Source organism: Dermacentor variabilis, chromosome 5 (assembly GCF_050947875.1).
Source record: "Dermacentor variabilis isolate Ectoservices chromosome 5, ASM5094787v1, whole genome shotgun sequence".
Taxonomy (NCBI): Eukaryota; Metazoa; Arthropoda; class Arachnida; order Ixodida; family Ixodidae; genus Dermacentor; species Dermacentor variabilis.
In genome coordinates, this window is record NC_134572.1 from 42052621 (window position 1) to 42065644 (window position 13024).

The 13024-nt window shown below is 40.6% G+C and overlaps 2 protein-coding genes across 6 annotated transcripts in view; one reads left to right on the forward strand and one right to left on the reverse strand.

Moving 5' to 3' along the window:
* Cbl (E3 ubiquitin-protein ligase CBL) overlaps positions 1-5362 on the reverse strand; it is a 67799-nt gene extending 62437 nt beyond the window's left edge. For both annotated transcript variants that reach the window (XM_075692226.1, XM_075692225.1), the window contains exon 1: positions 4786-5362. In XM_075692226.1, coding sequence (XP_075548341.1) covers positions 4786-5333 — 548 coding nt within the window. In that variant the 5' untranslated portion in view covers positions 5334-5362. The remainder of the gene's footprint in view (positions 1-4785) is intronic.
* Positions 5363-5525: 163 nt separating this feature from the next.
* The window catches only part of TBC1D23 (TBC1 domain family member 23), a 50170-nt gene continuing 42671 nt past the window's right edge, over positions 5526-13024 (forward strand). For 3 of the 4 annotated variants that reach the window (XM_075692232.1, XM_075692230.1, XM_075692229.1), the window contains exons 1-4: positions 5526-5612; positions 8404-8512; positions 11185-11284; positions 12376-12580. In XM_075692232.1, coding sequence (XP_075548347.1) covers positions 5566-5612; positions 8404-8512; positions 11185-11284; positions 12376-12580 — 461 coding nt within the window. In that variant the 5' untranslated portion in view covers positions 5526-5565. The remainder of the gene's footprint in view (positions 5613-8403; positions 8513-11184; positions 11285-12375; positions 12581-13024) is intronic. The other variant, XM_075692233.1, reaches the window with a different exon arrangement.

The following is a 13024-nucleotide window of genomic DNA, read 5'->3' on the forward strand; positions in this document are numbered from 1 at the left end:
GTTGTGTGCCTCGTGCAGCAAGCACACGAATAAAAGAATGTCAACAATGTGAAAGATAGACTAACAATAATATCATAAAATCTAAGTTGAAGTTGAAGGCAAACAAATGGGCAAGGCAGAATAAAACTATCAACAAACATGCTTACAAAGGAAGTGGACACAGCTAAAATAGGAACAGGAGGAGGACATGTTTGTCCGACAATATTGGCCCAATAAGCAGCAGTGTTATAAACAGAAACGCAAGATTAAAGAGAAGCAACACAAACTGAGTTGCAAAAAAAGGAAACCTCATTGTTTCCCAACTCGCAAGGTAGCACGGGCAAACAAACGAGAAGGGGAGGAAAGGATGTGATGTCATAACCTCTCCCAAGCAAAGAGTGAAAATATGGGTGTGTCAAATATAGAAACCTAGGTCACAGCCACGGCTGTCAGCCCAGGGTCTTTCCCCTGCCTCCTTGCCTGCCGCTACCGACCCGTCGCACGCACTGCCAAACTTTTTCATTCACATAGTCCCAGTCACCCTCCCACGCTGGCTCGTGGCCAGACAACTCACTCTTCGGTGCCTGACTCAGGTGCACATACATCGAGCATGCTTATTATTTCTTTGTCTCTTTCTCTCTCTGTCCTCTCCACCTGCAGTTGAGAGCCGAAACTGGCACGCAAGTGGGCGTGCAAATGCGTTCACGTCAGGGTTGTCAATGGCGACAGGAAGGGGGGCAAAAATGCGGGCTTTCATGCAGGCAACTCATGTCTGACACGAGGCAAAAATGCCTTGTCTAAGAAGTATTCGAAGGTATTTAAAATAAAAAGCACAATGATGAGACCTTAAAGTATGTTTCTGTTTTAGAAAGCAAAATTAGCTCTCTGTCACCTATGCCACATTAACTTCTGGAAGCAAAGGCTAAAAAATGACATTTAATAGTGTGTGTGACTAAGAGCACTATTCTATGCATAAATCTGGGCTTTGAAAACACAAATTTCAATAGAGGGTTCAGTACAATGTCACAAAACAGTTATGTTGTTCTTGTCAACATTCTTGCCAGTATATGTGAAACCAGTGCTCAAGTGCATGCGCAAAGTATGCTTGTGTCTAGCATGTCTTGGAGTGACGAAAAAAAAAAAAGTCTTGAATGCAGGCAGTACACAGAACATGAGGTATGACAGTTTCTATGTGTAAGTGACGTGAGCCAATACACTCCATGAATTACTATTTTGAAAGTGAATCTGGTGCAACATCTAATTAACTGCAAAAGTCAAGTGGCATATTCTTGCCCAAAGTACAACAGCTCTAGCTCAGTGACAGATGTTTGCCTAAAAAACACTGATACACATGGAAGATTCTGAAAATGTAAGGAGTTCAGCAGCTTTACATGAATAGTATAGAGTAATCTGGTTCAACATAGATTCACACACAGTCACGGCATGTAAGCTCATTTTGCCATATCTGCCAATTCACTGTATTGGACATCCTCATAACAGGGTTAACTGTAACATGATTTCCAAATCCAACTTAGTAATAATTAATAAGTAATGCCCCCAATGCAGCCAATTGCAAGACTACTGCCCCAAGAATTTCAGACTGCAAATTGATATTGGACAGTAAGAAGATGAGGTGAACAAAAGTTAAGTTTCATGGGGATGTCAAGTAGCTGTTAGTGCTCTATGCAGAGGGTTCGCCAAGATGTCGGTAAAAAGCTAAGATAACTATTTAAAGTTTTGCTGTTATGGGTACAGCAAAATTTGTGAGAAGCACTGAACTCCACTTAAGAGTTAAATTTGCTTTTACTGTAAACTTCACAAAATTGTGGAAAAAGAAAAAAGAGAAGCATTTGTCCCAGATTTCACATCACATCTAAATTGCAGGCAACACAGTGAAACTGAGGATTCTGCCTAGTGCATTTTTTTTCCTCGTAGCTTTCTTAAAGTTCACAAACACTGTGACAGCATAGTGAGTGAAAAATTAAAAGAGTGCTATAAATGTCCCCTTGAGAAGATGTGTGTACAATTATGTACGCCAAGATAGCGCATAGAAAGAAAAGGCACCAATGAAAATTACGAAATTTAAACATATAGCATAGATGTTGAGACACTTCTGAATGAATCTTGGCCTTTTATTGACGAGCGTTGCCTACAGGCAACTACCAGAAAAACACATTTTTTTCTTGCAGAGTTTTGGTATTGAGTACAAAGTTTCATCATTGAATGACAGGCAGCAAAGGTCATTTGTTGGTTTAGAGAAAGAAGTTTGACACACGACTTGCATTATTTTTTTTTAAAGCACAGTAAGAGGAGACAGACTGATGCAAGATCTCTGGCTGTAGTTGTGACACATAAATTATGTAAAGCAAATGGAACGTGCATCTATGGTTTACGTATGGCAAGAGCTGTTTGCACATATTACAAACGAAGCCTTAGGTTATTTGGGGTGAAGCCCCCTTCCAGTTATCTGCCCAGAGTTTCCCCTCATTGCTGAAAAAGTTTCTGAAAAATACTTTTTCTTTTCATTGATTATGCTTATTCTTGAAGTGTTTTGCACATTTAGATGGAGAATAAAAATTGGGGGGGGGGGGGGGTATTTTTATGTGCCGTCATATTAAAGGGTTAAAGTAAAGTTTTGGAAGGTAGACATCTCCATGTTTTCTCTAGTGTCACAATGTCATCATGTAGCAGGTTCACTTCCTCGGTTGTCTGACAATGCTTTACATCAGGCAGATTTGCCCAGTGACTAGACAGGTGCTTTACAAGTATGCTGGACATGAATAAGCTCACACATGGAGTTCATATTTTGTGAAGTGCATGAAACTCACCGTAGAATTGGAAATTTGTAATACATTCTGCTTGAGTACACTTTTAATTAAGCAAGAAACATGGTGAAACTAAATTTTTAATGGACAAAGCTAATTGAATGAATAGTATATAACCATAAAGCAAGCTTGAAGACTACCATCACCAAAAGAGGAACCAGTACAAAATGCCTCAAGAATTGGGCACAACATGCAAACTGCTTTCAGCTAGCAGTAGGAGCTGCAAGCCAAATTCCCAACCACTCTTTTACAAGTTCAGCCCCTGCCATTTTCTTATTTCTTTCTGAAAGCAAAAACCATGAAAGAAAAGCTTGTTTTTAGAGTTGCCTTCGAAGAAGTCTGCTTAGGCTGTTGAATGGCCGCTCCCCAAAAAATGAGTGTGAATACTTAAATTGTTTTTTCAATCGCTACACAGGAATGAATGGTTAGTGCAGGGACACATATGTAAAGAGCCAGTTACAAATCTTCTAGAACAGATAATTTCCTGAAGTTACAATACATGTGCTGTACTAATACATATTTAAATGCGCATTATTCCCCAAGACAGTACACAATTGGAATAAATTGTCTTTTGAAACTGTCACAGCAACATCACCTGTATTTGACCATTTATTGTCGCAGTATTTGCCCATTGAGGACTATCTGTGCTCTAGAAACGACAATGTGAATTATTCTTGTTGCATGGTTTGTAGTGCCTAACTTGCCTGTCATACTGTATAAATTCCACTGTTCTGTTTATTATATACCTCGTACACCTTAATGCATTAGTTGCATTTCATTTTGATTTAGCTGCAATCTCTGTTTGTATATAGCTGTATGTAATTTTATAATGCCCACCACAAGGCACTGCAGGTAAGATAAATGTAGAAGACAACCACAAGCATTACTTGAAGCCAGTTCAGGGCACTGGCAGCATGACACAAGGCCATGGTCTCGGGTGAAGCTGAATTTGAATGTCATGGTGCCAACATAGTGCAGCAAGTACTGCCATTTGCAGCCTCTTCACAGCATGTAGGCCAGCAAACAGTACAGGCGTGACAATATATGGCAAGCCATTGAGCCATGACGTGGATCAGCTGCTGGCAACATCAACTAAGCTGCTGCAAATGCCCACAATGATCAAACCAAACTCAAGCCAGGAGCCTACCTTTTAATTCATTCTGTGATGTGAGAACTAGTTTGTGTGTCATGCTCAAGGACATCGGTGTCATTGCTGCTTTAAGTGCAAAGTTTTATTTCATCTGCATATGAAAACGAAGGGTTTGCATAGACTAATTATGCTAAAAATCCATCAAAACCCAGAATAACAGTTTACATCCTAGGCAGCTGCTAGTGGCCTCGCTACAAAACAATTAAATCAATTCATACTCTGAAGCAATTTCGAATACCTGCCTAAATAAAAGCGAACTCAAATGAAACAGGCTGTCATGAAACTGTTTTCATAATACTAATTTGAATATGAAAACAGCCATCACGGGGGTAAGTACACACATTTTGGCCACAGACGCTCCCACGGATGCCTTACGTCAACCCGTTGACAAACTGTGACCACATGCGGTCAAAGTAGTTCACGCCTACACAGGCAGAAGAAAAAAGAAAATTACGAGGTGGGTGAGAGCGGAGGACAAGCATCGTTGCGCTTGGAGAATCCCTCAACGCTACCGCGCTCAATGGAGCGATCGCTTCCGCTTGGCGCTAGGGAGGAGGACCCAATCAGTGGATAAACCGCGTGGACGGCTCGGCAGCGCAGCGACAAGCCCCGGCGTCTCGAAACCAACAAGAACGGGAGAGCGTCCGTCTACCGCTTCCGCGGCAGCAGGCATTTGACATCACCGTGGAAACGAGAGATGTTTCCCACGCATAGCTTTCCGGCTTCTCGAGGAGACAGCATGCAAACACAGGTCGATCACGAGATGGACGGAACGGGTGGGTGTTGCGGGAAAAACAGCACGATGTGAAGTACACGCAGAACCCTACTTACCGGTCCCCAAACGCGTTTTTCCAGAACTCAGACGCGTCACTTTTGGTTATCCGAAAAGTGTCGCCACAAAAGACGCCGTTGGGGTAAATGGCTTTCAGTTCGGACAGCATGTGGCTAAACACTAGGCTCAGTTTGGTGAGGTTCCTCCGAAAGTGCGACGTCTCGTCAAACATCTTCTCTTTCCCCTCCTTGAAAAGCTTGATAGCCTGTTTGCACTTTCTGTTGAGGTTCTCGATGAACACACGAAAGTACTCGTTGTCATTCAGCAAGTGCATTTTGTCCTCGTGCTTGCTGTAGATTACCCGCAGATGTTGGTACGTATCCGGCAGGATGTCCAAAATGAACGGCGGGCTATTTTTTAGGTTCATTCGCGAGTGCTGGCACAGTTTCACCACTTTGTCCATAAGCTTCCACGTCTTCTCTATAGTCCTTCGGTCAATCACAAATTTGGGAGGGGCCATCGCTTCGGAAAATGCGCCGTGTATTCGACTAAATAGCGACGTAATGTTCATTGCTTGTAAATTCTTAGACCTACTATTCACCGCCATCTTACATCGCCTGGCTATTCACCCTGAACTAGAAAACTACCCACAATGCACAGCTCGAGAGAAATAATTCATGCACAACAAACATTAGTTTTCATTTTCAATACAACAATTAAAAAATTAATAATTTAACTCTTAATTAAGCTGTTCGAATGTAAACATAATGAGGCAGTTCTTTCTACTTCAAGAAAATTTCGTTGCCTTACATTTCGCCTCTTTTCCACCCTCTTCCAACATGGCCACTTCGGTGGACGTCATGGTGGACGTCGACGATACAAGCTGGTAAGCCGGGTTGAATTCTAACCTTTTTTATTGAACGACCACCTGACTTTAGGAGAGACGCAATCAAATTGGCTTGTTCAAGAACTGCAAATGTTTGATAAGCTGTGATTCTTTTTTCTTTTAGTCAACTTACGTTTATGATCGACTGTCAGAAGATTGCGAGCTGGCGGCGCATGTTTAAGCGCTCTTTTAATCTTGCATGCCAGCAATTCTACTTTCTTTTTTTTTTTTTTTTGTTGACTCTCAGGTAAAACATCCGGTTAAGGCAGAACCATGCTTAATATTGCATGGTAAGCATGTTATGTCCGTTCACAGTACAGGCAGCTAATTCTCGGTCCGTCAAGTTCTATATTGGGGTATTCGTCGCTGCTGTTACAAAGTCGTCATCGTTGTTGCCGCCCGTCATTGACACATCATACCGTTGACACTCTGGGAATCCTCATATCTTAGTATATGTGTCCACGTCAAACCCTTTATAGCCCCTATAAATTTCCATGTGCAATATCTTGATATCGAAGCGTCAACGGAGCGAGCACCCGCGATGTTTCAGCTGCCCTGGGGCCGCCCCTTTAAAACGTTTTGAAACTGTTCACCATCGCCCGTCTGCTTCTCGCGTCAACTCGACTGACATGTAATCTTAATTGCGCGTACACGACGCGCTGTTACTTTGTGCACTAAAGCGGAAACAGCAATGCTTTATATCTCCTCCGTAGCATATATTGCGAAATACTGAGCTTCGGAATCTGAAAATTACTTTGATTTTCCGCCAATGAGCGGGTATGACGCAAAATTGATAGCCAACACTATTGATCTTTGACAAACTTTGTTCTCTGCCGCAGTCGTCTTTAGGTCACTCCCCCTGGGATGTTGCAGACACTAACGTCATTGTCATTCTTTCAGTTGTTATTGTGACGGGTCCAGCCTCGTTATTTGTTAATACATGTTTTGTGTACTCTTCCTGAATCACCGTAATGTTTCTTTTGTGGTTACAAATTTGCTTAAGGTTGTTTAAGCATATCTTGACCTACATAACTGGCTTCCACAAACACAGTATCTTACTTTAGGTTTCCATAGGTACTGCCATAAAAGCTGCCGTCCGCTGATTCTGTGCTGTGCTCATAATTTTGTAATGAAGTCACATCTGGAGATGCACTGCCTCTACTAAGATTTGGTCGTGCAGATACATTGGTCTTTAATAAGTACAAAGTAACAGCTCACCAGACTGTCCTAATGTTTTTGTAATGTTTTCTTCATGGTGAGAACATAAATGAAAAAGAAAAAAAAGGGGGGGGGCTCATTTATAATTCGTCTCAAATGAGATCAGGAGAGGGCTAAAACAACGCAGAAAACTCCTTGTTTGTTTGGCACCAAATTATGGACAGGAACATCCGCACCTGCGCTGCTCGTATTATGCTGTTCACCTTGTAATGTTCAGCAAATAATTGCCTGGTTAGAAAGCTTGAGTGTATGCTGAGCTACAGTGAGAATCACCGAGGTTCTTCCATGAGCTTTTGCTTCTAAGCATTCTTGGAGAATGGGCACACTTCTCTCTGTAGTTGTTGACATTGGATAGCATCGTCATCCTTTAGTACAGGTCAGCATTCCCACTCATTAGTGCATCACTGAGTGAACGAGCACCTATGAGTGTGAGTGAGCAATCACTAATTTTGCTAAGCTGTATACTCATTAGAGAGGGTGATGTAGCCCTACATGTTATGTTGCAAAGTCATTCTGCAAAGCATGAATGTAGTGAGCTAATGTGCTGTCTTTCATAGCTGAATTTTTATTTTCTGCCGCTTCATGCCAGACAGTATTCAATAGTTTTATCTGACAAAGTTGTATAATTTTATCCTAGGTTTAATCATTGCATTTGGGTTTAATATTTAATCTTGTTTGATTATTTAATATAATCTTATATCTAAAAACCCGTGCCAAGGTGATAGGTGTCGGCATGTTGGAAGGCCTCAGTTAAATTTTAGCTACTGTGGATGGAAATGTTATCACAGAGCACGTGTTTCTCCTTGACAGGGATAATCTCACACATCAGCTGACTGATGCTGTTGCAGCTATGAAATTATTCTGGAAAAAAAAAAGCATGAGACGATTGTAATCTACTTCAGTCTTGCTGTTTATTTTTTTTTTTTCTAACATTGCCAATCCACTATCTCTAATCCTATCCAGTCTGTTTTTGATTTTGATATGCATATCCATTAAATTTCGATACTCCAAACTTTCATTGTAAGGTATGTCATTGTAATGTCATTGCTTTAATTTAGTAACCTTACATTTAATTTACATACTACTAATGAGTGCTGAAATGTTATGAGCTGCTTGATCATTTCTTTACATGTGACAACCATGAAAAAATTCTCAAGTATTGACAACGCTACTGAAAGCTTGCACAATAATGTCACTAAAAATGAATGCATATTGTACACAAAAGGAAAAGTAAAATTGTGTATAACTTAAGCCTTAGCAGAAATATTAGTTAAATTTTTCCTAAAGGTGCAGTTATAAAATCTTTTGAAACTCCCCTGCTTTCTCTCATTCACTAGGTTTAGTCTGGATGGCATCTGGGGTTTCTTCACCCCTGTAGACCTATATATATATATATAGATGTATGTATGAGAGGCATCATGATTTTCTTTCCTCTGCCGTGCTATTCACTGCTTCTTTTTCTTCTTACTTCCTCTTAGTAGACAGGGTGCATAAAGAGCCAGTGTCTTACTTTTTCTTTTTGTTCTCTCTTGTTTTCCTTCCCTCTCCTTTTCTTGTGGCCACCACTTGAAAGGATGCAAGAGCTGGAGAGCGCTCTCCTTTCAGAATGCGACCTGAATACCCTGCGCCAGGTTTCCAAGATGAAGCCAGTTCCGGAATGCTTTCGGGCGTACGTTTGGAAGGTGAGTGACAGTGCATGTGGTGAAAGAGGGTATAGGGCTAAGTGGGAAGGGCATGCATGGTTGCTGGTTACTTGAGCTACAGCAGTTACCTTATCCTGCATAGTAATGGTGTCGGCAAGTTAAGAATTTTCGGCCATAGCAGATAGCCAGTGAACTATTGGGGATGAATGGACATATAATTTTATTGAGATACAATTATATGGACACTCCAGGCGCATTTCTGCTGTTGGCATCACTGCGATGTTCCATATAAAGTCCAAGGGCGATAAAATTGTCACCACGCGCCATATGCAGTATGTGCGAATGATAGCGTGTGAGGGTGAGACGGCAATCACAGCTCAATCTCGCACACTCAAGGGAAGAAAGTGGGGAGGAAGTGTGCCATCTTCCGCTGCACGCATGGCTCTGGGAGGATGGGGGGGGGGGGCACATTCTACTCCGAATGGCCTGGATTACTAAATATTGAAAGCCATCTGCGACAGGGCCAGAGTCCGCCGTGCGCTGTGTTTTCATGGTTTAATTTGCATTGAGAAGCAGCACGAAGGTCAATTTGCCCACTGTTGCTGCCGTGCTTCTTCACTCCAGCGTTTTAACAGCGCATTGCCGCGGTCTTAGAGTCAGACTCGTCCATGTTTGCTTGTGCGTGTACGACACCATGCTTGTTGATTTAGTTTGTATGCCTATATTTGCATGTTTATATGGCTGCTGAAACTACTACCCTTACTTTGTATAGCTGTCCACTTATTTGCTATCGCAATTGATGCTTCGCCTTTCGAGCGAAGCTGCAACTTTTCGTTTTGCTTAATTTGCTGAGGCCTGCATGTCAAAACTTTGCCGTAATCAGTACCGATATACTCTACTCTGTCTTACACTTAGCAGGCAATGTTGCAGAAGTTACACAAGTAGTGCATTCAAGGAAGTCTCACTCCTCGCATTTCACAGTGCAGTTGTTTTTGATCTACGACTATTTCTAAAAACTAACAACATCATATATTACAACTGCGACTTCTAGACAAAAGTTTATTTTAAATCTCATGGTGATTGGGCGCTTTTGTGCTTCTAGTATACAACATATACTATGTTTCAGATTAGAGTGCAAGTGGTATACTATGGCCTCTGGTCAGAGAAACATACCACACTGCTTGTTCTATGGTAAATAGGTTCAGATCTGTGATGCCTTCCATATAATAATTACATCTTCTACAGCATAAAAGTATGAGACAATATTACATAGAACCACATAACACATACCTATATATTTCATTCATATGTGTTGCACTACTTTTGAGTCGCAAATACAAGCGGTGAGTGAAGTCCCTCTATCGTCCATAGCATTTCCTGCTGCGTATGAAATGGAGTAGAATGTGGTATGTCCTTCTACAGTGCACTGCACTTTACATACTGAGATAACACCTCAGGACTCTAAGCGCTTGTGACAATAACACTGTTTGGAACATGTTGCATGCATAAGACATTAGTGCTTGGCCCAGCACTGCAAAATCAGTGAATCAGAACTAGCTGTGTTAGAAGAAAGCATTAGAATATTAATAGTAATGCCTGAATGTTTACTGGCAATGTTAGTTTGTTGTTATGTAATGGATTCTTTTTCATTTTCATTGTAAATATTTACATGAGGCGAATTTCTGGAACAGGTATGTGTGGGACAAAAATTAAGATTTTGGTCTCTTGCTGCTGTGTGTTAATTATGGAATTGGTTTTGAAAGGTGTGTCAGAAATGATGTTTTAAGAGACAATTTATTGATACCTGGTGGTTTATTGATACAGGTTTGCTTGTAGTACAGGTTTATTAGAGACAAACAAGTTTAAAAACAGCTAGTACAGTGCAATGCTTCACCTCCATTTCAGATGTTAAACTGCTGTTTACTGTTAATCAGCACTTTTTTCTTGTACTGCTTTAAGCCATTTTTCTGGGCAGTCATAAGCCATGTGCAACTGACTGGTAATTAAGGGAAGAAAGTTTGCTGTAGTACACCTGTGAGATATTGGTCAGAAGGCTTGTCTGATCACTACGTTTAATTAGCATGCTGTTAAGAAGTTCAAGTAGTTGCAGATATTCTTAAAAATTAAGGCACTGAAAAAGAATAAAAGTAACCTCTGCTGTAATCTTCAAATATTTTGTTCATTCTTTAAAGAGCTAGAGCTATGGAAGTTCTTTTTTTTTTTTTTAAGTGCCCAAGATTGCATATCTTGTGATTTTTTATTCCGAAATGGCTCTCGCCCTTGAACAAGTGTGTTTTGTCAAATTACAAAACTTTGGTGAGGCTGGCTTGCACCACTGTACATTTCTCTTTAAAAATATCTTTTGTCCATTAGATTTTGTCATTAGAAAGCGCTGTACAGGATCTTTAAACAAGTTATTTTCATGTTATGTGCAGTTCAGTTCTTCTCATCTCAGCTAAATGTCTTTTGCAGTGGACAAGATTCAGTGTTTGTTAAATTTTTGTGCTGTGTTTTACTGTTTTCTTTTATTGCACGCACTCTTATTTTTGCAGTTAATTTGTTGAGCACACAAAGAAAACTGCACTTACATTGATCTCCGCAGTAGTGACACGCATTTGGAGACCACTGGCATTGCGAAAGTAGCAGATTCTACCTCTTGCATTTGTGCACCCTTGTATTTCTTTTCAAGTGCTTCCTTATCACTCTTTCAGATAAGCTTGGGCGTCAAAGGTAAAGAACTTGGCGATTGGGACGAGATTTATGACCTTTCAGAGCAGTCACTGATTAGAAAAGACTGTCAGACACTTGTTGGTGAGTTGATCTTATATTTTGCCTCTTTGTCTCTTTGCATTCTTTTTTGTCATTGAATAAAAAATTCTTAATGCTAATCAAATGTCCATTGTAGAGGAAGGTATGAAAAAATCAGAGTCAAGCTATGATGCAAAGCATTTAGGGCTTTAATATGCTTCTTGAAGTAGTAAAGTTCTTCTGGGTCTGTGTCAAAATTTTGTTGTATTTTGAGCCTAATGTGGATTTTTAACATACTAGTAGCATTTAGAATCCTTAATACCAGCGGGACATTTCAGTACATGCAAAAATGCGAGCTAGGATTTCTGGCAACTCTCGCCATGGTCAGTGTACTATTTCCTATGCTATCAAATGGAGCTAAGAAGTGTAGATTGAACCATGACTGTAATTTGAAATGCTCTTTTTTTTTTTTTCACTTGAAATTATATTCACACTGCACTAGCTTCTTTTTTTATCTGCAGCACCATTGAGGAAAATGAAGAAACTTGAACAAAGGTTTTAACTGCACATTATTGTAAACTAAGTATATTCTTGTCACATGGGGCGGACATGTAACTTGATTAGTCAAAGGTAAAATGGAACTGACCACAAATATAAATAATAACAAGACATCTTCCATACAGGAGCCTTGTTCACAATGAAAGGAAAGGAATTCAGAAGATGTTATATGTATGCATGAATAGGTGGCACAGGCAGCAGGCTTAAGCAGAAGGAAGGCTGCCGTCATAGCAGTTCAGCATGAAATCCGTAGTTTACATTAGTAATGATTCAAGTTGAAGACATGACATCAGATTTCTTTCAGTGGTTATCATGTGTGCGCCACCCGAGTCAATATCATGTCACACACAATGTTCGGTGACAGTGTTCCTTGAGGTGCCTTTCAATGTTTCAGGTCTTGCCTATGTACGCAAGGCTCCTGTATGGAAGCCAGGACGTCTTGTTATTGTTTATGTTTGTGGTCAGCATCCATTTTACTTTTGATTATGATTTATCTTGACTAGATGAGAGTATTCATCAAACATTTGACTTTGTACCTTGATTAGGTTAGCCTGCCTGTACAGCTATGATATCAAAAGGTTCTTGTTCCCTAACAGACAGGTTTGGCAATGATGAAGAGGAGAAGCTGTCTGTATTATGTGACCTTGAGTCTGTGCTGACTCGGTTTTGCAAGACGACTGGCCTCCACTATGAGAGCAGCAATGGCTGGATGGAGGTGCTGGAACCCCTCATTGCACTACATCTGTCAAAAGAAGAGCTGTACATCTGCTTCCATGCCCTGATCACCACCTATGTCCCTAGGTAACATGCACCCTAATAGCCAGCTGCAACAAAATTTTGTACTGCATGAAAAGCATAGTTTCAGATAATGTAGGTTGTAGCAGCATACGTATGAAATTTTGTTCGAAATACAAGTGAATATGTCTTGAAAGGCTAGCAAAATTATATGTTTTAAATACTAAAACTGCTGCCTTTACCGCTCGCTGAACGTGAAGCATGACTGAGAATGCACAGCACCAAAATTGTGTGCTGCCGACAGCACTCTGAAAAATCTCGGAGGTGGCATGCTGGGACTTGTGTCGTATTTGCTAACCTCCAAGTGGCAAGCGTTGTGTGCTCAGGTGCTGTTTAAAAGCCGCTAATTACAATATTATACAATTACCAGCCCAGCAGCTTTTCCAAGAGGGCTTAAATATGATGAACTACTCACCTATAGCCAATTCAGCTAAATAGAAATTTTATTAC